Genomic DNA, 23130 nt, shown 5'->3' on the forward strand with positions numbered 1-23130 from the left:
ATATACGCAATAAGATGTTTTCAATTTCAATTTACTTGCGAGCAACGGGATGGAAATTGAGAAAAAAGGCAGATCTTTTCGGATGACGAATCTATGAAATAATGGAATTATTCATTGAACATCAATATTCAACTTCAAATATGTGAAAAATCCACATTTTAATTCATTTTTTGATTGATATTGTTGTATATAAGTACAGTGTGCATTTCAATATTTCGAGCCTAAGATAAAACTTTTTTGACAAAATGGAGCTTTTGATCAGCATTCTGTTTGCGGCAACAATATTTACGTTTGGTGTAAGTAGAAACCGATAAATGAAACATCATTTTGAAAAACAAAAACTTAACAATAACCAAAATGTGTGTTTCAATTAACAGAACGATTGGGCATTTGCTGTAAGTGATAAAGAGCTGTTGAATATAAAACTGGATCAAGATTATAAAAAATTTGAAACTCAAGTTAATAACGTAATAAAAAATTTGAAAAATCTTAATGCAAACGATAAACGATTCAACAGCGTACTGGTCGCCGTTGATTTGCTTAAGAATAATTTGTTTGAATTTTACGTATTGTGTAAAGAAAAAATGCCACACGCGAGCCAAAATAATGAAGTTTATCAATTATCGGTTCATCAAGCTTATTTACAATTTCAAAAGGACCACGAAAAAGAAATGAAACAAAAACCAAAAAGATCGATGGAAGAAAATCTCAAACTGTACTATAGCTTCTTCAGAAAATATCGTCTTGTTATATCCCAAATTTTGGTGGATTTGCACAATGAGTTAGAAAAACGCACTGATTTTGCATCAAAACTAGCAGTCAGCTTAAAAACAAAAAAGGATCTGGAGGCAATCGCTGAGAAGGCCAGTGATGCACTAATATTGGAACGTGGAACTATGTTTGCAACTCGTCATCAAATCAACAATCTCATCAATATACCGGAACGAATCGCCACAATTCTAGAAGATTTTTTGACACAATTAAAAAACACAGCATCCGAAGGTTATACATTGGCAACAGCATGGAACTTGTAAAGAAAAATATATTTTAAATTGTCAATAAAACATATTTACACATAAACATTACACTATATTGTTAGTCACTTCTTTAACATTGTTTTCGAGATCTTTTATGAATTTTGCGTGCTTTGCTTTTAACTCATAGCAGGTATTAATTACATTGGTGCAATTAATTGTCAGTAAGCACAGCTAATAAGCACAGCTAATTTTCATTATAATTTGAATTCTTGAGTTTATATTTTTGCTTCATATTATTTAGTTATACCCATACAATGTTGCTAGCCTAGCTATTTATATCAGCTATTGCTATAGCGATATAAAAATAGCTGCTATTTAACGTATCTCTTCGCTCGGACGCTGTGTATACTCGACATAACAATGATGTCATTGTTTGAAATGTTTAATATTTTAAATCATTTTCGAACCAAGAAGTTCTATGGCAATGACAATTCGAAATGGACTTTGTTAGAAGACAACGATCTAAAACACAATATTCGTCTCTGCTCCGCTTGGAAAGAGGAAAATGACATTAAATAAATGGACTGGCCGCCACAGTCACCCGATTGCAATCCGATCGAAAATGTTTGTGCTATTATTAAAGCAAGGCTTCGTGGTAAAACACACAGCAATTTGAAGCAGCTCAGTTCATTCATTCAACGCCAGTAGAAAAGTTTTCAACGTAAATATGCAAAAATTTGAGCAAAAGTATGCCAAATAGATGTGCCCGTGACACCAAATAAAACATCAATAAAAAATGTATCTCAACATCGTGTGTTTCATTTAATATTTTCCACATTATAGAAAAAAAACGCACTGTAACTTATACCGTATTGTTAATATATCCAAATATTTAGCCACGTAGCTGACAGTTTCTCGAATTGTAGTGAAATTTATGCGTTGTGGAATAAACAAGTAACGAAAAATTTGAATGGAATTTTCCTTCTTAGATAGACGGTATAAATATCGATCATCTAAACGCGGATAAATTATTTTGAAGAGAGTTTCCAATCAAAATGCAGCTTTTTATCCAAATAATTTTCGCAGTTGCGGTTCTTATCGGAGGTGTAAGTTTTATTTGAGAACTATTTACTTATTTGATATTCAAGAAATAATAATTTTGTTGATTTCAAAAATGTAGTACCAATGTGCGCCCACTGCCACCAAATCACCTAATTTGGAAAGTGTTTTTGAGGGGTTCAAAACATCAATCGAGCATGTTAAAAAATCACTGAATTTATGTGGACGTGGAAAAAAAGCAGAGCTTCTTCCGATTCCGAAAGTTGATAAGATTTTCAAGACTTTCTCAGTCTACGCCATGAATCCTGATAAATTGGTGGATGAATTTAATACATATAAATCATCAATCGACGGTGTGAAAAAGCCACTTGAAGCCCTGAATGATGACAAGCGAGCATCACAAATTTCAGGCTTGATCGACAGTGATTTGCTACAGTTTGACATTTGGACAAATGATATCGTCAAACTTAATAAAGAAAATCAAAACTACGCTTCTCGAATTGCAGCAATCAATAAAAAAATGATTGTGAATAATATGCAAATTATCGAAAGCTTTAACTACACTATGATGACCAAACTAGAAAATATTCTACAAACAGACGAAAAAGCCGCAACTAAACAGCGTGATGATTTGGAGAAGGTGGCTACTTCAATACGATATGAGATGGCCAAACATAAGATTCACGTGGATGAAATTTCCGAAAACTTGAAGAAAGGGGTGGCATTGCAAAACATATTTGACGGTGTTAAATCGGCATTTTCACTTGAAACCGAGAAAATGAAGGAAATAAGCGATCACATTAAATCATGTGATGCAGTTAAAAATCGTTTGATGAAAAAAATCGAAAAATTACTGAAAAGTCGATTTTTTTGTAATTGAAGAGGATTCAAAAATGATATAAACTTATAGCACTTATTTCCTAACATTTGATTGTTATCAAGTGTAAGTGAAAAAAATCAATATTTTGAACATTATTCATATAATTGTATTGAAACATTTTTAAAGAAAAATAAATGACTTCATTTATAAATATGATGATTAAACAATATAAATTAATAATTTTTTTATTTATCTAATAATTTCATGAGTAAAATTATGAAGAGTTCATGTTATTGACTTCGAAAGTAATTTACCCTTGAAAAGGGTGGAAAACAATATTCTCTTTAATAAAACACACACACTGTGTTCAGATAATAAAAGCTTGAGAATTGAAAAATATTCTGAAATGTTTTTGAGCAGATGATACCTCAATGCATAATTAATCTTCTTAAAACGATGACTAAGACGAACATTGTAAAAAAATTATCATGCAAAATATTTTGAAATGACAAAAAGGTTGTATGTGTGTCTACTTTCAAATCCATATGCCACCTAGTATGACACACATTCATTATATGCGATTTTAACTTTGAAGTAAATAGATAATGTAAAATATAAAATAAAATATACATTAAAATTCAAAAATAAATGTTTTTTACATCGTATAATTTATAGATCTTTTCAATATAAAAGTACATTGAATACTTCAAAAAAACCACAACATGAAATTATTCGACAACTGACAAGATGACATTTTCGATCGCTATTATATTTGGATTGGCGATCTTTGCCTTTGGCGTAAGTGAAAGATATTACCAATTGATTGCCCGAGAATGAAAGTATGCTGACAGTCAGCACTTTTTGTATGCCGGTGTTACATTTCAATAAGTTGTGAATAGAAGTCTCGCTTTCATTCTCGGACATTCATTTCTAAACTTATGTAAATTGACTGTTTCTAAGTTCAAAACTTTGGTCAAAATCAATAAACTATAATATACACTTCATTAACAGAATAATAGGGCACTGGGTGGCATTGAGAATGAAACAGGAAGATCTCAAGTTCCCGCCATAAAATTGGGGGAAGATTTGAGTAAGTTTGAAGCTGAAATAAACAAATTCAATATCATTTTGAATAATCTTAAAGAAGGTAACAAACGTAAATGGCAAGGATTTATAAGTTTTAATTTGCTCGAAGATAACTTGAAAGAGTTTCGAGCAACAAAAACAAAAATTTCGCTTTTAAAAAGAACTCATAGAACCTATCAAGATTCGATTAATGGGGTTTATGACAAATTCATAAAAGACCATGCGAAAGAGATAAAACAAAGAAAAAAAGCCGAATTGTTAAAAGGTACTCGAAATTTGTATTCAAAACGCTTTCTGAGGGATTGTTTGGTCATATCCATAATAAATATAAAAACGCACAAGGAATTAGAAGATCGAACTGCTTACGCAACAGAACTGACAGGTATCCTAAAGAATAATGTAGACATGAAAGCCATCATTGCATTGGGCAAAAACATATTGGCCATAGATAGTGGAAATGTGCCAGCAATTCGCAATCATCTGGCCACTTTGAAAGGATTATCACAACAAGTGGCTAAAATGCAAAATGAATTCGAAGGAACCTTACAGGAATTGCTAGATAAAAAGTAACAAGCGAAGAGCCGCAAATAATAACATCTTCAGTAACTGTGTAGATAGTACATCTGTTTTGCCGATGATAAACTTATTTACAAAATTGGATATTCACATTAATTGAAGTAAAAAATGTCAAGTTAACGCACCTAATAAACCTAATTCTCGTTATAATTTGAATTCTTGACTTTATATTTCGGTTTTTTTTCGATATTTTTTTTTCATAAAATCGTTGCCATGTGCGCAAGTAATGTGTGTATGTGGCAGTCTTTCAAATCGATGGATTATCGAGTAAACACGTAGCGGAGAATGTAGATGGAATTTTTAAAGTAGGACTTAGATAGACTATAAATATCGATCATTGTGATCGGAGTAAATTATTCTGAAGAAAGTTTTCGATCGAAATGCTGTTTTTTATCCAAATAATTTTCGCCGTTACGATTCTGACCAAAGGTGTAAGTTTTTGCCTGAAACTAATTCAGTTTTGAACACTGAAAATATTACAGATACTAATGCATTTTTTTTATTTTTTTAAAATTTAGTACCAATGTGCTGGTTGCTTTGGATCTGAAGCCGACGATTTTTTTGATGTTAGCTCCCTTTTCTACCCGATCCCGAGCTATAACATTAAGGCACATAACTTGGAAAGTGTTTTTGTAGGATTTAAAACATCAATCGTAAATGTAATTAAATCTCTCGATGGCGAAAAAACCGAGACTAATGCTGCACATTTATTGATTTTACTCCATTCAAATTTACATGAATTTTCGATTTGGGTGAGCAATATTCTAAATATGCAGAACACAATAACTGAGTTCGTGAATGGCACTATCAGCGAAGATAAAAAGTTTATATCAGACAACCTGAAAATTTTAAAAAAGTTGAAAATGAACAAAATAACAGAATTGGGAAATATTTTTCAAAAGCATGCATCGGCTATGATCAAACACCATAATGATATAAACAAAAATATCGGCTTATTGGCCAGAGAAATGACCCATCGTAAGATAATTGTTAATATGATTACTGATCATATTACAAAAAATGGCATACTTCCGGAATCACTGAAGGCAATTTTTGATACTGTGAAACCAAAACTATTCCAAGCCACTACTAATATGGTCGAAATAAACCAATCGATGTCAGAGTGTATTGCTCTTAAAAATGGAATTAAACCAACTGTAGAGTTGAACAATTTCCTAAAAACGGCCCTTTTAAGTGGAACAAAATCAAGCAAAAATCTTGAAATTGGTTCTACTTCTATGAAAAAAAATGCAATAAAAATGTAATCGTCAATTTTGTACATAAAATGCAAAATTGAAGAAAACTTTATTATTATATCGTGATAAAATAAATGTTTCTTCTATATAATTTCTGTAATTTTCGTCTTATTTAAAATCCACATGTGTTTTTATCCTCAAAAAAAGTTGTTTCTGACTTCGGTAGGCAATTTTTTTGTCGCACATTGAAACCGAAACATTCATCTATGAAGTATATAATAAATTCAGTGAAAATTCACCCAAATAATGTGGCACATTTGGAAGAAAGAAAATTAAACAAAATAAAAAATTAGACAGGAATGAATATCCTTTTTATGATTCAAAATCGGCCCAAGTGCACAAACAAAAATATTTTTGGTTTTCCAAATGATTTAAATGTGCAAATTTAAGTGCATTATCAGAAACAACGAAGAAATCAACCTAGAATCATTCATTTGTAATTTTCCATAAATAATATTATATTATATAAAATATTGCGTATGTATAATATGTATTTTCTTGATGATAAATTTCTTTACAAATTCACATTAAGTAAAACGCAAAAATATCAAATTAACGCAACTAATTAACCAAGCCAATTTTCGTTATAATTTGAATTCCTTTCGATATTATATCATTGAAATATTTAATAAAACCGTATTTTGCCAGATGTTGAACCACGTAATTGGTGTGCGTCACTTTTTAGAATCGATGCGCTGGCGAATGAAAAAATAGTTGAGAGAATATGGATGGAATTTTCAAATACTTAAGCAACATTTTGTTAGACTATATAAATATCGATTACTCTGACACAAATATATTATTCAGAAGTAAGTTTGCAATCGAAATGAAGTTATCTATTCACATAATTTTCGTTGTTGCGGCTATTATCAGGGGCGTAAGTTTTTGGCTAAAAATTTAGTTTTTATTTCCATAAAGGCCCTTTATTGAATTAATAGTTTCGCTCTTTTTTTTTCAAATTTGTAGTATCAATGTTCTGGCTGCTTTGGATCTGATAAATATGATGAGTTTCTCGATGTTACTTGCATCTTCCATCCAGCTCAAAACTATGCCATAAGGAAACATAACTTGGAAAGTATTTATACAGGATTCAAAACATCAATCGAAAATGTAATGAAATCACTCAAAGGCGTAAAAACCGAGTATAATGCAGGAGAGTTATTGGCTTTGCTCCATTCAAATTTTCATGAATTTTCGATTTGGGTGAGAAATATTCGAGATATGGAAAATACAATTGTGACTGAGTTCGTGAATAGCACTATTAACGCGGATAAAAAGTTTATATCAGACAATAAGAAGGTATTGAAAAAGTGTAAAATGGCTTATGTAATAGAATTGAAAGAAATTTTGCTAGAACATGCGGCAGCTTTAATCAAACATCATAGTGATATAAACCAAAATATTGGCTTATTGGCCAGAGAAATGACCTACCGCAAGACAGTCGTAGATTGGATTGCTAATTATATAGCAAAGAATGGCACAACTCCGGAAACTCTGAAAGCAATTCTTGATACTGTAAACCCAAGACTTTTCCAAGCAACCACCAATATGGAAGTTATAAACCAATCGATGTCAGAGTGTATTGCTCATAAAAATACACTTAAACCGACTGAAAAATTGGGCAGTTTTCTACAAAGGGCCCTTTTGAGTATATCCAAACCGGGGAGAAAATGAGAAAAAAAGTGTAATTGTCAACTTAAAATCATTAAAAATTGAATTCTGTGTCTATTCCGTAATTTTTGTGCTTCTTTGCCATCCACAAATGTTTTTTATACAAAAAAAAAAAAAACAAATTTTTTCCAAATACGCAATTTTGTTTTGCCGGAGATCGAAATTGAAACAGCTATTTTATAAATTATAAAATTCATTAATAAATTATTCGTATGGAACATTATAAATTATAATACTTCTTTCTTAAATAATAATGCAAAATTAAACTCAGCTTGGGAGGAGCAAATCAACGTCCATTAGAAACACCTATTTCAAACGCGTTTTAAAATATTGAATTGTAGAACAAATGTAATTGATTTAATATTGATTATTGATATAGTTAATAATAAAATTCATAAAAACTTCTGTAGATGATCATATTGATGAAAACTTATGAATGCTCGATTGCTCTCAGTGAACACATTGTCCTAAGATATTATTTTGTCTTATGCAGTAGCTCGTACTCAGTATGTGCTACGTTTCGGCTTAGAGTAGAGCTGCTCTTCGTTACTATGCACATGAATGTATACACAGAGTCGAAGAGCAAAAATGATACGATAGTTTTTTCAAGAGTAAATTTTTCAAAAGAATAATTTTATACGTCACAAATTCTAAAAGTGAAACGATAGTTTTTCTATCACAGTCAAATTTCTTCTCTAAACTCTTGAATGCAAATAAATTTACTTAAAATAAATAAACACATTCGAGTTTTTTCGTTTCGTGAATTTGAAGAAATGATGACTTTCGCACTATAGAACAAACTTAATGGATATTTTTGGTCTTGCAATCCTATACAGGTGCGTATAGGAGAAAAAATTGCGTTGTGATATCTGGAATCAAATTTGGACATGGCATATAAAATTCAAGCACACATTCCAGTTTTTCATTATATTTACGTCATAAACATATTTAATTATATTTTAAAATGATATACATTATAAATATTATAATATTATAATTAATTTATTCTTTTCAATATTTCTTCATTTTGCATTTATTGTGAGTATATATACGTTGAAATTATCAATATGATTATATTGAATTTACGAGTTCCTTACTAAAATGAAGATTCTTACCAGCATTTTTGTTGCGGCGGTGTTCATTGCCATCGAGGTATGTAAACAATTTTGAATATTCTTTTCGATTGGAAGAAGTCTTATAAACGGTATCTATTTCCTAAAAATATATAAAACAGAGTAACTGGACAGTTACTGCTCAAGTTACTTCTCAAGCGGTTGTCGTGAAAATAGAAGAGGACTTCGCTAAATTTGAAACGACGGTCAAAAATTTCGATACTACAGTAACAGCAACGAAAGATGGTGATAAGCGAAAGTGGGAAGCAGCTCTCAGTTCTCAGTTGCTCCAAGACAATTTGAAGGAGTTTAAATTACCAGTTACCAAAATGTCCTTATTGAAGAAAAACGCAATAAGCTATCAACGATTCATTAATGACATTTATAATGATTTCAAGCAAAAGCACGCAACTGATATAAAAAGAAAAAATCGATCGGAAAAATTAGAACTTGCTGCTGAAACGTACTTGAAGCGCTTTGAAAAAGAAGGCAACCAGATTGCTGATGTCGAGTTTAAAGTTCACAATGAATTGGTATCTCGAATTAAGTATGCAGAAAAACTAACAACAAATTTGAAAGGGACTGACGTCAAAACTTTCAAATCTGTCGCTGAAGAGGGCAAAAAAGTGCTGTCTTTGACAAGTACCAATGTGCTGGAAATTCGCGAACAATTGAAACGCTTCAACTACTTATTGCAACAGGCTAATGCAATTAAAAAATTCTTTGGCGACAATTTAATGCAGTTACTCACTAAAGAGTATTAGCTGCTTTTTATCTATTTAAAAAAATCAAAAACCATGCATGACCAAGTGGATGGCTCTAAGAAGAGACACATTTCGAATGGTTTACATTAATGCCATCTGTTGGCTTGGAGAGATGGGAGAGATTGTGACATTTTTGACGTAATGTATTTTACGTATTCATGTTTTTGGCAAGTCATTTGTCAATTTGGAACGTCCTGTTTCAATATCAATCAAATCACCAACCCATTTGTTAGGTTACATAAAATATTTAAAAACAAACATAAAACAATACACAGCTTTTGGTAAAAAACAAAATAAAGAGATAAAATAAACTTAAAGAATAAATTACTGATAAAAAATATATCAGTCTAATATTTATTTCTCACCATTTTTATAACGCTATTTACAGCGACTTCAAAATGCGAAAAATGACGAAATGTCATAAATCTAAATTGACAAATGACTTGTCAAAAACATGAATACGTAAAATACATTACGTAAATTTGGTTGGAGACGTCGGAGAAAAATAATATTTCATCATTTTCATCATAAAAAAAAAAATATAGTTTTGTTCAAAAATTCAAATAAAATCAAATTTAAAAAATATATTATTATTATAAAGGAAAAATATATTACTTAAAATAAAAATAAATAATAAATATGTGCATTTGTGTTACGTTACATAGAGCAAATTTGTTTACATGCTAGAGATGTAAATTTAGTTGAGGGATGTCAGGTATGATGGCGCTGATTAGCGAGACTCGCATAAAAAAGTCTCCAATCTCATATATGTGTCATCCACGTGGCTGAACCATTCGGTTTTTTGGCACGACCACAAAAGTTGTTTGTTGTATTATATTGTACGCATTATTTTTAATGAAAATATTTTCATTTCGTTTGAAATTTTTTCACCCAGAAAATTTATTCATGGAAATGAAAAAAAAATGTTCGGAGAAACTTTTTGAAGCGAATGTAAAAAATGCGAATACAAAACACCAAATTATGCTACAAAGACCGATGCACAATTGAGCGAAACGAAATCATGGACAGAAAAACACATACAAAAACATACTTTTACAAAACTATAAATTTCAATGGAAAACAGAGAATCCACGGATCAAATTAAATTTATTCGAATTAATTTAAAATACGCTATGAATGGCGGTGTGTTGATCCAATGGTCGGTCGCATTTGAATTTTTGGGCAACATACTATCGTATACTATATTGAAATGTTTTGAATGAAAACAAAGTCAGTTGGTTTTTTTATTCATACAAAGTACTTTTTTGGAATATATACTTTTTTCATTTGGTGATTCATCGATGGCACTGGTTTCATTAATTGCAAATACACGAAGAGATATGGTCAACTATGCGAGCATTATAATAATTATCCACATGTTAAACAATTTAAACATGTCACAGATGTTTTACATTCTTTTTGATACCCATCGCTGTTTGTTCAAACTTTTTTTTATTTCTTTTTTCGTTGTGCGCTGATAAATAGTAGATGATTTTTTGCCCTTTACTCCACTGAACATTCAATGATTCTTGTTTATATTCTCGCTTTTAAAAATAGCATAAATATTCAAGTGCTTTTAATTTTTCACATTTTACAATATAAATAAAATATGGCATTGCTTCCGTCATATAATATATATTTATTGGACAATTTTACGCATTTTTGCACACAAAATATTTATTGCTTGATTTAATATCGCTTTAATTAAATAAGTCATAATTCAATTGCACCGAGGCTACCTATTTCTCTGTGTGGTAAATGTTTGTTTATCCCTTGCAGACTGGCATTTAGCATGAACGGACGTGGAGATTAACGACTTCTGGGTAGAATCAGGTGTATTCAGTTTTAATTGAACTTGTTGTAAAAAATCACTTTTTTACCATTTCCAGTTTATATTGTTCGGAAGAGATAGTGGAAATTTTCCACTGAAAAACATGAGATTGTCAATATATAAGTACTGATAAATTCGGATGGACTTTCTTCTTGATTTTGGACCTACAGCAGAGTTTCCTTTCACGAACAAAAAATATTAACAAAAGGTTACTTTGTTTCATGTTTTTTTTATATTTAAAAAATATATATGTGAATTGTGGCAATTATTAATTTAAAATTATTTATTGCTTGTTATCTACACTAAATGTGGCCTATCGTGTGTATTCTTCTCAGTCGATATTATTTTTTGCACTTCTTACAGCAATTTTCATATTAGCTTCACCCATTTTACATTCATCTACATCTATCAATTTTATTTACTACACACTTTCGCACGGTCATTTCTTCAATCATCATCTTGGTAATTTTTTGCAATTTATGTGTCAGAATAGATGCATATTCTTGGTGTGTTTTAAAGACTTTGTGCAATTTGTTCATCATATCATAATCAAGTTTTTTGATATCTTCGCCACTTTCGTTCAACACATATTTGTCGGCTTGGTAAATTTCAGAAACAAATGTTTCTGATGTCATCCGTCCAAATTTCGAATTGAATCAGATCAGGTTGAAGCAAACTTGATATCAATAGTGACTTTTTATTTTCTTTGAACGATTCAAGTGATTTTTTCACGCCATTTATTGATGACGTGAATTGGGAAAGTGTCTTCACTACGGCGTCTAGATGCATTGAATGAGTTGAAAACGACTCGAAATACTTGTTAATAACAGGAACAATAGAAATACTAGAAACACTATATGTATGGTATTTTTTTATCTTGAAAAAATATTATGCCGTTTATTTGCTTTATTAAATCAAATTTTACACCATAAAAAGATAGTCTTTATTGAACTTAGAAAATTCTTTCTGACCACATGTATATTCTGACAGTAGGCTGACTTCGATGAAATTTTATAAAAAAAGATATTCAAAACATTTCCTGATATTCATAAAGTCATGCACACGTGGATGACACATATATGAGATTGGAGACTTTTTTATGCGAGTCTCGCTAATCAGCGCCATCATACCTGACATCCCTCAACTAAATTTACATCTCTAGCATGTAAACAAATTTGCTCTATGTAACGTAACACAAATGCACATATTTATTATTTATTTTTATTTTAAGTAATATATTTTTCCTTTATAATAATAATATATTTTTTAAATTTGATTTTATTTGAATTTTTGAACAAAACTATATTTTTTTTTTTATGATGAAAATGATGAAATATTATTTTTCTCCGACGTCTCCAACCAAATTTACGTAATGTATTTTACGTATTCATGTTTTTGACAAGTCATTTGTCAATTTAGATTTATGACATTTCGTCATTTTTCGCATTTTGAAGTCGCTGTAAATAGCGTTATAAAAATGGTGAGAAATAAATATTAGACTGATATATTTTTTATCAGTAATTTATTCTTTAAGTTTATTTTATCTCTTTATTTTGTTTTTTACCAAAAGCTGTGTATTGTTTTATGTTTGTTTTTAAATATTTTATGTAACCTAACAAATGGGTTGGTGATTTGATTGATATTGAAACAGGACGTTCCAAATTGACAAATGACTTGCCAAAAACATGAATACGTAAAATACATTACGTCAAAAATGTCACAATCTCTCCCATCTCTCCAAGCCAACAGATGGCATTAATGTAAACCATTCGCAATGTGTCTCTTCTTAGAGCCATCCACTTGGGTTCAGCATACAGAAATTGTATTTTAATCAGGGAAAAAAAGAACTTACACACAAAAAGAAAATGCACGACGTGAAAATAATTATCATTTACATGTCATTCAATGTGTGAATTAATTAAGCAGAAAATGCATTGAAACAAATAAAATTAAAGCTAACAAATGATCGATATACTTTATGCAGTCCATTTTTTCGTCTCTCACTCACTTTATGGACGGAAAAACCTTAGTATTTTATTCGTTTGACAAACCAAATTTGAATATCAATCGATTGAAACAGCACAAACCAATCACATTCTACAAATGTAAAATGTCAGCTGATTTTTTGTTGGCGTGCTCTTAGTTTTTTTTATTCGGTTTTCAGTTGTCTGCAAAATTATCTCTATTATGGAAAATTATTCATGTATGTTTTTCGCTCTGTGGTCGTGTTTTTCCCTCCCATTGAAATGTAGTTGTTTGGTTTGTTGTCTATTAACCGATTTCGTACAAAACGATTCTATTTGAAATAGTAAATTGAGCGAAAGAAACGTGATAACAAGACTAGCGTAACCTCCCGCATGTCACACAGCAAATACATTTACATTCTCTCTACCGCCTCAACAATGTTCCGAAAAACTGCACTCTACATCAGCTGAACAAAAAAAAGTTGCGTGGAAAAATAATGGTGATTTTTGATTTGGGGTGGAAATCTTGTTTACAGAAATGCTTGCGACGACTAAAAACTAGAATGAAATATATTGGAATGGAATCCATGCATAGATAGCTGCGTACAGACAAGGAAAAACACAATGAAAACGCTTGTCTACAAATACCAAACAACATACAGATTTGCAAGTTTGTACCATACTCTTTGGGATTTTGGGAAGAGGGAGAAGAATTTGCTTTTTTTTTTTAAAAAAAAAATCAATCTTGATTGGAATGTCATTTCGGTCATGACGTATAAATCAATATAACAATAACTGTAATGTTTGACTAAAACATTTTGATTTATTTTTACGCTTTGATTTTATCTACATATGTTGTTTAGTTTTGCTATCCATGCATATTCATGAATAAAATAATAAACAATATGGCACTATGTAGCACCGTAGAGTGACCAAAATTCCATTTATTCTTCGTAATTTTCTTACTTAAGAGCTTTGGTTAAAAGTTTCATAAAAGATTTCATTTCATGCCAAGCGCAAAAAATTATTACTGTGCCACTGAAATGACGTAAATTATCTTAATTTCAATACTCGCATAGAGTTAAAAAATCGATAATCGCACCATCTTGTGCAAAAATCGATAATATTTTGCTTTCCCACGTTATGTAAATGAAACATTCCTTCATCAATAACTTAATTAAGGTCATCGAACCGGCTCATTGTTTCCAACATATTTTTTGTCTGAGTCTCTCCTATCTCTCTATCTCTGTATTCCATATCATGTAGTGAATAGTGTCAACATTGAACTCAATATTGAACTAAACTGATAATGATGATGGATTTCATCTGTTTTGCGTGTATTCATAAATGGTTCACATTATTAAAAGGTGTTAAGAGGGTATTAGATAAAACCTGGCCGAAGAAAATCAAATTAGGGAAACGCATGATGGACGAAGCTTTCAACACTGGCACACTTGTGTATTATGTGTTACAACACAAGATTGATCACCGTTCATGATAAATAATTAGTATATTTGGTAGCTTAGCGAATGAAGATAAATACATGTGCTCGAAGACGAGAATTGAAAGCAAACCGTAACGGATGATTTGTTTTGATTAAGATGAAACAATATACGAAATGCGATAATCTGCCTTACAAATTACACGCCATATCGATTCAATCATCAACAAGAATATGCCCATCAACTATTTCAATGACGCAAGTGCACGTCTCTATTTTGCTGGTCAACGATTTTAATTGAATATTTCTTCCAAGCAGTGGACAATTTTGAAATACCTCTTGAAAATTCATGTGAACGGGTTTCATAGTGAATCGTTTTGATTTGATGAACTACTTATAAACAAAAACACAGGAGCCAACAAAAACGTACTAATTGAATTAAACGAACGAGTTTGGTGAAAGAAATGAATAAATAGAAGGTAAAGTGGGGGGAAACCATAAGCATTTCCTCTTGAAATGAATGCTGTCGTGCACACGGCCATTATGATATGACCAAGAACAAATGATAGCCTCGCTAACTCTCCCCATTCATTTCAAATTGCTCTGCATTTCATATTTTTCATTTTCATGATTTATGAGTGAACATTTTTTTCCATCCACAACGAACGACAAACCGAGCACAAATAAAACAATCATGAGCTGCAGTGATTACTCGGAAAATGGTCTGTATTTAGGAAACACTTGAACATTTTTTGTTGCAAACAAATTGAATCAACATGCCATCATTTTCATTAGAGCTCTTCACACCGTTTGCACAGAAAATATATAAAATTCGTCCGGCAATCGTTGAGGTTCTCAATTAAATTATTCATAACAAAATTGTAAGAATTCATCGCTGAAAATTGCTGAAATACCGGCAATTGTAAAATCTCTCAAGTTAAAGAACTGTTTATTGTCAACAATGAGATACGTTTTGAATGCTCTCTGAAGTTCTGAAATTTTATAAAAAAAATGTCTGAGCAATTATAGTATACGTCCGAAAATGGAATTCAATGTGATCCGATAACTGCCGTCCATCGCCCAAGTAATTTCATTTAAAATCCATTGTTGCAAATAGTTTCAATTATTTGATAAAATATCTGAACTGACAACTATGTGTACTTCTTAAGGTTCAGTTTTTCTTTAGACAATGTAATAATTTCGATTTCTTCGAATAATCTGATCCGAACTGGCGAACAAACTATCCAATGTTGTGAAGAACAAATTGTAGCATGAGTTTAGGCTGTGAGTGGTGAGAGAGTTAAATCATTTTGAAACGATCAGTCTCAATTTTCTCGGTTGTCACAAACAGTCCGCAATCTCTTAATTCATTTCTCAAACTGGTTTTGTTCAAACTATAAATTGCCGAGTGTGCCGCTTTAAATTGACGGCCGAAGAAGAAAACAATAACATACAGAATATTCTGCAAAAAGACGAATACAAATTTTTTGTGAGCAAAAACCAAATATACAAACAGACAGCGCAAAGGTAAAACAGCCTACTTACATAAGAAACACATGTAAGTAGGCTGTTTTACTTTTGCGCTGTCTGTTTGTATATTTGGTTTTTGCTCACATAAATTTGTATTCGTCTTTTTGCAGAATATTCTGTATGTTATTGTTTTCTTCTTAGGCCGTCAATTGTATGTGCATGTTCAACAGCAAAGAATGAGAACTAATATTACAAATAGTGGAGCGAAAGTTCTGTCAAAATAATTAATTGCCTAATAAAACTTTCAAGATGCTTTGCGCCCGCATACTCTTGCAAAGCACTTTGTAACATTTGGCAAAAGCCAATACATACATTCCAATTGGTGCTCCTTTTTCGCTTCACTCAGATCAACCGAATTTCTTATCAAAGTAAACATGTTCCCAACAATTTATAATTGAAATTGTTTTAGTTAATGAGGTTGCGAGATTTGCATTTGTCTTTATCGCTTTGGGGGTAATTGGGTTTGTACAAGAATTGGCTTTTTAAACGCATTGTGTGAGATTTTAATGGAGATAGCTGTCAGCGAATAAATTACAAATATTTGACTGCGTTTAACACATTATTCTTCATTTCTTTTCATCATTATTAGCAAATGAAAAGAATTTCATTTTGTAAAAATGCCTAAAACGCAAATTCAATACATTTTTAATGCGTTCGATATTGTTCAAATAAAATTCCAATACAATTGCAAATATTTCATTGTTTAATCATCAAATATTGATGTTCAAGTCTCATGCAAAATGAATGAACATGATTATAATCGTAATTATTTGTTGTCGTTGGACAACTATTAAGAACGAAAAGCCGCAAATTTGCGATAGTATTCATTTAGTGGGTTGCAAAAATTAGCTTTGTTTTATAATTTAGTATTAATAAATAGACAATGAAATGGTTGAGTTGATATTTAATTCAATTTGAATACATTGAACATGCATGAACAATGGTGAATTTTATGTTATTTCCAATGTTATCATTTGGTAATTATTTTGTTGAACATGTGCACGCACATATATTGGACTTGAATAATTGATGGATTCTGGTTGTGTTCCAACCAGTTGCCTAGTGTCAAAAGGCAACAAAAAATGATTTAACACATACACCGTTGCTGTCCAGTAATATCGGCATCATTATTCACTTCCATTATTCGCATTCAACTGTATAATTAATTTTGACCAAAAACTTTATATAAATGCACCTAATAAATTGTTGAACATTTTCAAAGTTTATGATGAAATATTGGCATTCATTCGCAAAACTCGACCCGGCGTGTATGTTATCAGACAATTTTAACTGAAAAACTCAAATTTGTTGCAATTTTAATGGAAAACTATTATATTTTCAGAGCCGGAAGCTATCACCGTGCACCATTCGTTTATTTAATATAATCATAATTCAGGTGTTGCTAGTTTATTGTTGTGAGATTAGTTTCGAGATCCCAATTGGATCGTGAAAACCAACTGAAAGTGTCGGGTGGTTCAATGTTCAGTTCTAATCATACGCGGCGCCATCAAACTTTTTGAGTGGAAACTTGCATCTAGCCGCGTGCACTCGACCGAAATTCAGGTGTTATCACATCCGTACGATAATTTGTCTATTGCATACGTAGTCGATCCCATTTTGAATATGTTCATTGTTAACAATTTGCCATGTAAAACTATCTCTCACACACTCTCTGTCTTTCTTTTTCTGTCTGCCTCCTTTTCTCTCTCTCTCTCTCTCTCTCTCTCACACACACACACACTTTCTCTCACCTTTTCATTCAAACGCTCTCCATCGCTTTTTGCGAGAAACTCGACCATTTTAAATTAGGTTTGTGTAAAAGGTAGAATTTTAGTTGTTTCACTAAATGTTTTCATAAACGGACTATCACAAAGTGCATGAATTACTATATCTGTATATATACTATAGTAAATGCACACACACATTGTATCATAAAGACTGACTACATGCATGCGGTTGATATGCACGAGTGCGAGTTAATCAAATTGTCGTTATTTTCCTCTATTGAATGGAAGGTGATTTTGCAAAAACTACGACAACACGGCTGCCACCAACGAAAATGGATTATCAGCTTATAAAACGATTGAAAACCCTCGGCATACGTGAAACAACGAACAAATTTTGAAGGCTTTAAAGTGAAATCAATTTAATGGATCTTTCGTCCAAGTGCGCGCGCAAAAAAACACATGATTTGCTTGACTCATTAAAATTCATGTGTTGTAAATGGGTGACGGCTGATGCATGTATTTTTTTATGCCAATTTTAATTTCTGTGAAAGAATATGATAATTTGAAAAATGCAAAATTTAACTTGATTGATTCAAATTCATTGCCTTCCCCAATGGGATTGTTGCTTCATTTCATGAGCCTGAAGGTTCTCACTTTTTTACTGATTTAAACAGAAATGAATTAATTTGCGTCACATTAGCAAAAAAGAATTATGCTGAATAAAATGTTCTTGAAAGTCAGTGCTCCATGAATTTTTTAGATAAGCTGTGACTGACAGAAACAAGCACTTTGCACACACACACACATGCCACCAAAATCAATGAATACGATGAATTTTAATGGGTATGCACATCATGAAATATTCGAAACTTCAAAACCAATCTGCTTTCAACGCACTCAAGGGTGTTGAGAGATACACAAAGTGAGAGAAAGAGTCAGACAGAAAGAGAGAGAGAGAATAAAGCTAAATGCAAAACGCTTTATCCAAACATGACACAGTCAGCTTTTGCTGAGAGAGTTGCTACTGCCTTGCAATACATGTATATAAAATAAAATAATTTGATGCGTTCAACTAATTGGATCGAGCACCCGATCCGTCAAACATTTTATAAATATGAACAAGCACCATAGAAAGCAATTAAATCAAAAGCCACCAACTTTTGGCATCAAATCAACTAAGAAATTTGCTGGCATTTATGCGAAATCTTATAGGCATGCAAGCTCATGAGCGCACACATCATCATCGTTAATCGCAAAATGAATAATATTGCTGAAGAGCGCTGATAAGAGCCCATTGAACGTACGCTTAATGTGACCAAACCGAATGGATTGAATGATATCGAAAATTACCAAAATGGATGATCACTTAAAATCACATTCATACGGAATAAAATCGAAACTCATATGCATGCACAGGCACACACAAGTCAGTCGACGAGTATACTCATATTAATTTGCTACTAAAATGTCATAATTATCACACTCAGTTATGAAAATCTATCACGTACACACTTCTAATGCCATCCACTTTCACGTCACACATAACATACGAAAAGTGCTCTCAAGAGTTAGACCAATGGCGCGCACACACACATTGATTTTATCATTTTAAGTGCAGTTGCAATTGACCATGCAGTGAAGCACATCGATCGACACAAGTGATATATCATCGGCAATTGAATGCCCACGATTGGCAATACAACAAGATAAGTGAAGCATTTCAAAATGCATCGAATAAATATTTTCATCTGATGATGACTTAATAGCCTTTACTCGAACTCAAACATGCTCGTTGACCGAATTGTAAAATATATCCATGACTTGCTTGTTGAAGTGGATGCTCAAAGTAGGCGAAATTTTAATAAAACTTGTTCTGAGACTAGAACAAAATGCATTTCATGCTTGACCATATGATTCAAACTGAACTAAAATCCAAATTATCATGCCGAAATCCTTTTTTTGTTATATTTACAAGTTTCACATGAAATGGAATTGGTTTAGTATACTTGTAACGGAAAATGCATAGTAATGGCTTGATTTGATTATGTAAAATGGAAAAATGGGAGTTGGATAAACCCCCCGTTGAAAATAACAATGAAAAACTTTCCTATGTGCATTATCATTTTTGTGTGTTTGTATGTGACTCGAACAACAATTCGACAAAATATTTCGCTTAAATTCGCATAAAAGTCATAACAATGAATAGAGAAACGGCATCGAGTTAAAGTGACATCAGACGTATCTTGAGGCGTTTTTCCGCTTAAACACATCTCAAGCATTTGCACACACAAACGAGAAAACTTAAATAATTTCATTCGCATATGAACAACAGAACTTTCTGCATGTACTCAAAATGTATGTCAAGCACATTTCACAGCAATTTTCTTTCGCTCTCTCTTTCCCTTCTCTCATGTTCTCCGTTACCATCTCTCGTCATTTTCTTTCTATCTCTCTCAATTCCTTTTATTGCCGCAAATAATATGCTTATCTGTGCGCGCCGGAAAAAAAGAACTCTCGAGAATCTCAACTTGTTGATGAAGTAACAGAGAACATTTGATTTTGCCTGAAGTTTGCACTGAACATTTCCGTCTGAAATTATGAATATGTGTGCTTTAGATCGGAAGATGTTGTGTTTATCGAGTGTCTCGGTTTTTATGGCAGAGAAATTAAGAAATCGAATATTAAGCATCGAAAGACACAGTCGTGACGACTCGTGACTCTCAACTCAAGGCATTTTTTGAAAACTTGATAAACATTAAACATAATGAAATTGCGAATATGATAGACATTATCAAATGAAAAATTATGTTTTTTCAACATTTCGTTATTTTGAAATGTGCAATAATGATGCAAAACTTGTGAAAAATCAAATTTTCCATTTGTATGAAATTCTAGGGGGTAGACACGTGGAATAGGATTAGACTTTTAGTGTAAAAATTCGAGAAATTAAAGTGGAATAGACAATTCAGTAGTTGGATTCACATGGATTCACTAATCCCATGTATGGAATAGCGAAAATGGGTTAGATTCAATGTTTTTGTAATCGATAGTACAGAATTTGATCAAAGCATTGAACTTGTTTTGAGATAGTAATTTGTTCTTTTTTGAGATATTCTTTTGTTTAAAAGTCGATTACAAATTTACAAAACAATAGATAGACTTTCTCAAAATTTTATTGATGAAAGAAATAATTTGAATTATCAATAATAAAATGTCATACTCCAGTGTCGATAAATAAGTTTTCAACAAAGTGAATAGCGGCGAAATGTGACATCATATTTGACAATGAAATGACGGATTGGTGGAATAGTAGGATTACTGTTTATATATTGGAATCATGGTTTAATCGTTTGTGTCTCCCCCCTAGATGAAATTTTAAATGTAAAAATCTTGTTCAGCCCAAATGCATTTGTTCCAATGTTTTCTCATGTTTGTTTGACTATGAACATTTCATTCCATTTCCTTCATTTGTTCAGGAACTTTTCAATTACATTAAATTCGTTGTTTCTTTCTGATTAAATATTCACTTTTGTCATTCTAATTTGACTTTATGCAATTTTGGTGTGCAAATATTTGTGCATAACACATCGGTGATGTTCGCATAACTTAAAGCCGCTTATAGTCTATTCGGTCGTAAAGATGGATTTATGGTTTTATTGTTTAAAATATTATATGTATGGTAAGAAGTTGTAACAACACAACATTTCGTTTATTAAACTATTTTAATTAGAATCCCATTGTGCATAATTCCGAACGAAATTTTATGGTAATACGAAGAATAGAATTGTAAACTTTTCTTTATAACTGAATATGACTGGATACATTTCCTTCATTTACTTGACAACATATTCATTTTGTAATTAGATAAACAACAACCAATCTGCACACAAACAGGTAAAGTTTTTTGGGGCATTTATTTGTTGTTGTGTGCGTGTGTGTTTATAACTTTGTTAAGTGAAAATTGATTACTTTTCAAACTCAACTATATTTCAAACAAGACGTTTTGGGCATATTTTTGGAAATGGATTTGTACCATTCCGAAAAAGTGGTTTGTGTTGTTGTTATTCGGTATTGAGGTTAAGGAAAGTCATGCGAAAAAAGGTAAATGTGGAAAATGGTATGTGCTCACTCACTCCAAAACAAACGGCATGAATTTGGGGCTCAATTTCAATTAAAAAATTTGAAAAAGTCAACAGTTATCATTGGCATCTTTATAGTCAATGTCTCCAGATGTCAATCTAAAACTATATTACATTGGGAATTTATTTATTTATTTAGCATTAATTTTGTGTATTGACTCCAGCGTATTTACTCGGTAGAAAAAGTTTTGATAGGTGAGTTACCCCTTTTAAATTAAGTAGAAACAAACATAGAAATTCCATATCTACTATTTACATCTGTTGGCATCAGTATCATTTCAATTTGTCTGTCGGAGATGCGATTCATATGAGATGATTGGATGGCACTGAATCTGCGTAAAAATGATTATTTGTACATTTTAATTTAAAAAATTCATGACAAAAGTCTTTCGTTTTTCAAGCAACATACATTCGTTAATATTTTATAACAACTGGAAGGCATTTGAATCAAATCAAATGATTTGATATATACCTTCATTTCTGATTTGTTTATACATATATCAAAAGGACCAACTGTGGTGTTTTCAAACGTTCTTGAAGAAAGAAAAATTATTTTCCAAACAGAACAGATTGCTGTCATATAAAAGAGTTGGTAATTTATATGCTTTTTTTCATCAAAAGTTTTGTCGCAAAAAAATGTCCATAAAAATTGTGTAGTGTAAATGCGATGAAGACAAATGTTAACCGTTAATTAAACGAAAACATTAAGAGATGGTTTGTGTTGCATTTCAAGTTTCTATGCTTAGTTTGAGTAGCAAAAAAATTGCATATAGAATGTAAGAGCGTGTTCAACCGGTACAAAAACGAAGAAATACGTTTTCAAAAAGAAATACGTTTTCATCTGTAATGTTAACAGCCTCGTGAAAAGAATCCGCTTAAAAGTCAAAACTTATTAACGACCAGGAAGAGGAAAGAAATGTGCCGGTAAAGTTTTTCAAGAATGAAACAAGACGTACACAACATGGAAGAACATGAAACTATTTTGTACTATCAGTGATTGTATATGTGTGTTCGTTGCAATTCGTTTGTTCAGTTAAAAGTTGCGGAGACAGAAAAAAGGTAAACAACCAACTTAACCGTTCTTTTTTCGCTTTCAAACTTAAAAATGATAAACTTTTCGTTGCATTTCGAAATGTTGGCGAAATATTATGATTGTGATACGTGTTTGGTTTGGGTG

At 31.6% G+C, this 23130-nt stretch overlaps 6 protein-coding genes across 8 annotated transcripts; all 6 read left to right on the plus strand.

Moving 5' to 3' along the window:
* Positions 1–161: 161 nt before the first annotated feature.
* Positions 162–1090, plus strand: LOC116341196. Its single transcript, XM_031768120.1, has 2 exons — positions 162–296; positions 378–1090. Exons 1-2 carry the CDS (start codon positions 246–248, stop codon positions 1032–1034), a joined length of 708 nt encoding a protein of 235 aa, XP_031623980.1. The 5' UTR covers positions 162–245; the 3' UTR covers positions 1035–1090.
* Positions 1091–1950: 860 nt separating this feature from the next.
* Positions 1951–3067, plus strand: LOC116341192. The gene is made up of 2 exons (XM_031768114.1): positions 1951–2083; positions 2158–3067. Exons 1-2 carry the CDS (start codon positions 2033–2035, stop codon positions 2914–2916), a joined length of 810 nt encoding a protein of 269 aa, XP_031623974.1. The 5' UTR covers positions 1951–2032; the 3' UTR covers positions 2917–3067.
* A 327-nt stretch (positions 3068–3394) lies between these two features.
* LOC116341325 lies at positions 3395–4674 on the plus strand. 3 transcript variants are annotated; one of them, XM_031768304.1, is made up of 3 exons: positions 3395–3450; positions 3532–3654; positions 3868–4674. In XM_031768304.1, exons 2-3 carry the CDS (start codon positions 3604–3606, stop codon positions 4510–4512), a joined length of 696 nt encoding a protein of 231 aa, XP_031624164.1. In that variant the 5' UTR covers positions 3395–3450; positions 3532–3603; the 3' UTR covers positions 4513–4674. The 3 variants fall into 3 exon arrangements, with proteins under 3 accessions (XP_031624164.1, XP_031624163.1, XP_031624165.1); XM_031768303.1 differs by having other exon boundaries at positions 3408–3463; XM_031768305.1 differs by lacking the exon at positions 3395–3450 and having other exon boundaries at positions 3496–3654.
* A 163-nt stretch (positions 4675–4837) lies between these two features.
* Positions 4838–5876, plus strand: LOC116341324. Its single transcript, XM_031768302.1, has 2 exons — positions 4838–4949; positions 5037–5876. Exons 1-2 carry the CDS (start codon positions 4899–4901, stop codon positions 5781–5783), a joined length of 798 nt encoding a protein of 265 aa, XP_031624162.1. The 5' UTR covers positions 4838–4898; the 3' UTR covers positions 5784–5876.
* A 630-nt stretch (positions 5877–6506) lies between these two features.
* LOC116341323 lies at positions 6507–7510 on the plus strand. The gene is made up of 2 exons (XM_031768301.1): positions 6507–6651; positions 6741–7510. Exons 1-2 carry the CDS (start codon positions 6601–6603, stop codon positions 7446–7448), a joined length of 759 nt encoding a protein of 252 aa, XP_031624161.1. The 5' UTR covers positions 6507–6600; the 3' UTR covers positions 7449–7510.
* Positions 7511–8515: 1005 nt separating this feature from the next.
* Positions 8516–9544, plus strand: LOC116341213. The gene is made up of 2 exons (XM_031768143.1): positions 8516–8597; positions 8680–9544. The coding sequence occupies exons 1-2, from the start codon at positions 8547–8549 to the stop codon at positions 9319–9321; spliced, it is 693 nt and encodes a 230-aa protein (XP_031624003.1). The 5' UTR covers positions 8516–8546; the 3' UTR covers positions 9322–9544.
* The last annotated feature ends 13586 nt before the right edge of the window (positions 9545–23130 follow it).

This window comes from Contarinia nasturtii, unplaced genomic scaffold (genome assembly GCF_009176525.2).
Source record: "Contarinia nasturtii isolate CC-2019 unplaced genomic scaffold, AAFC_CNas_1.1 Cnas_scaffold_695, whole genome shotgun sequence".
Classification (NCBI taxonomy): domain Eukaryota; kingdom Metazoa; phylum Arthropoda; class Insecta; order Diptera; family Cecidomyiidae; genus Contarinia; species Contarinia nasturtii.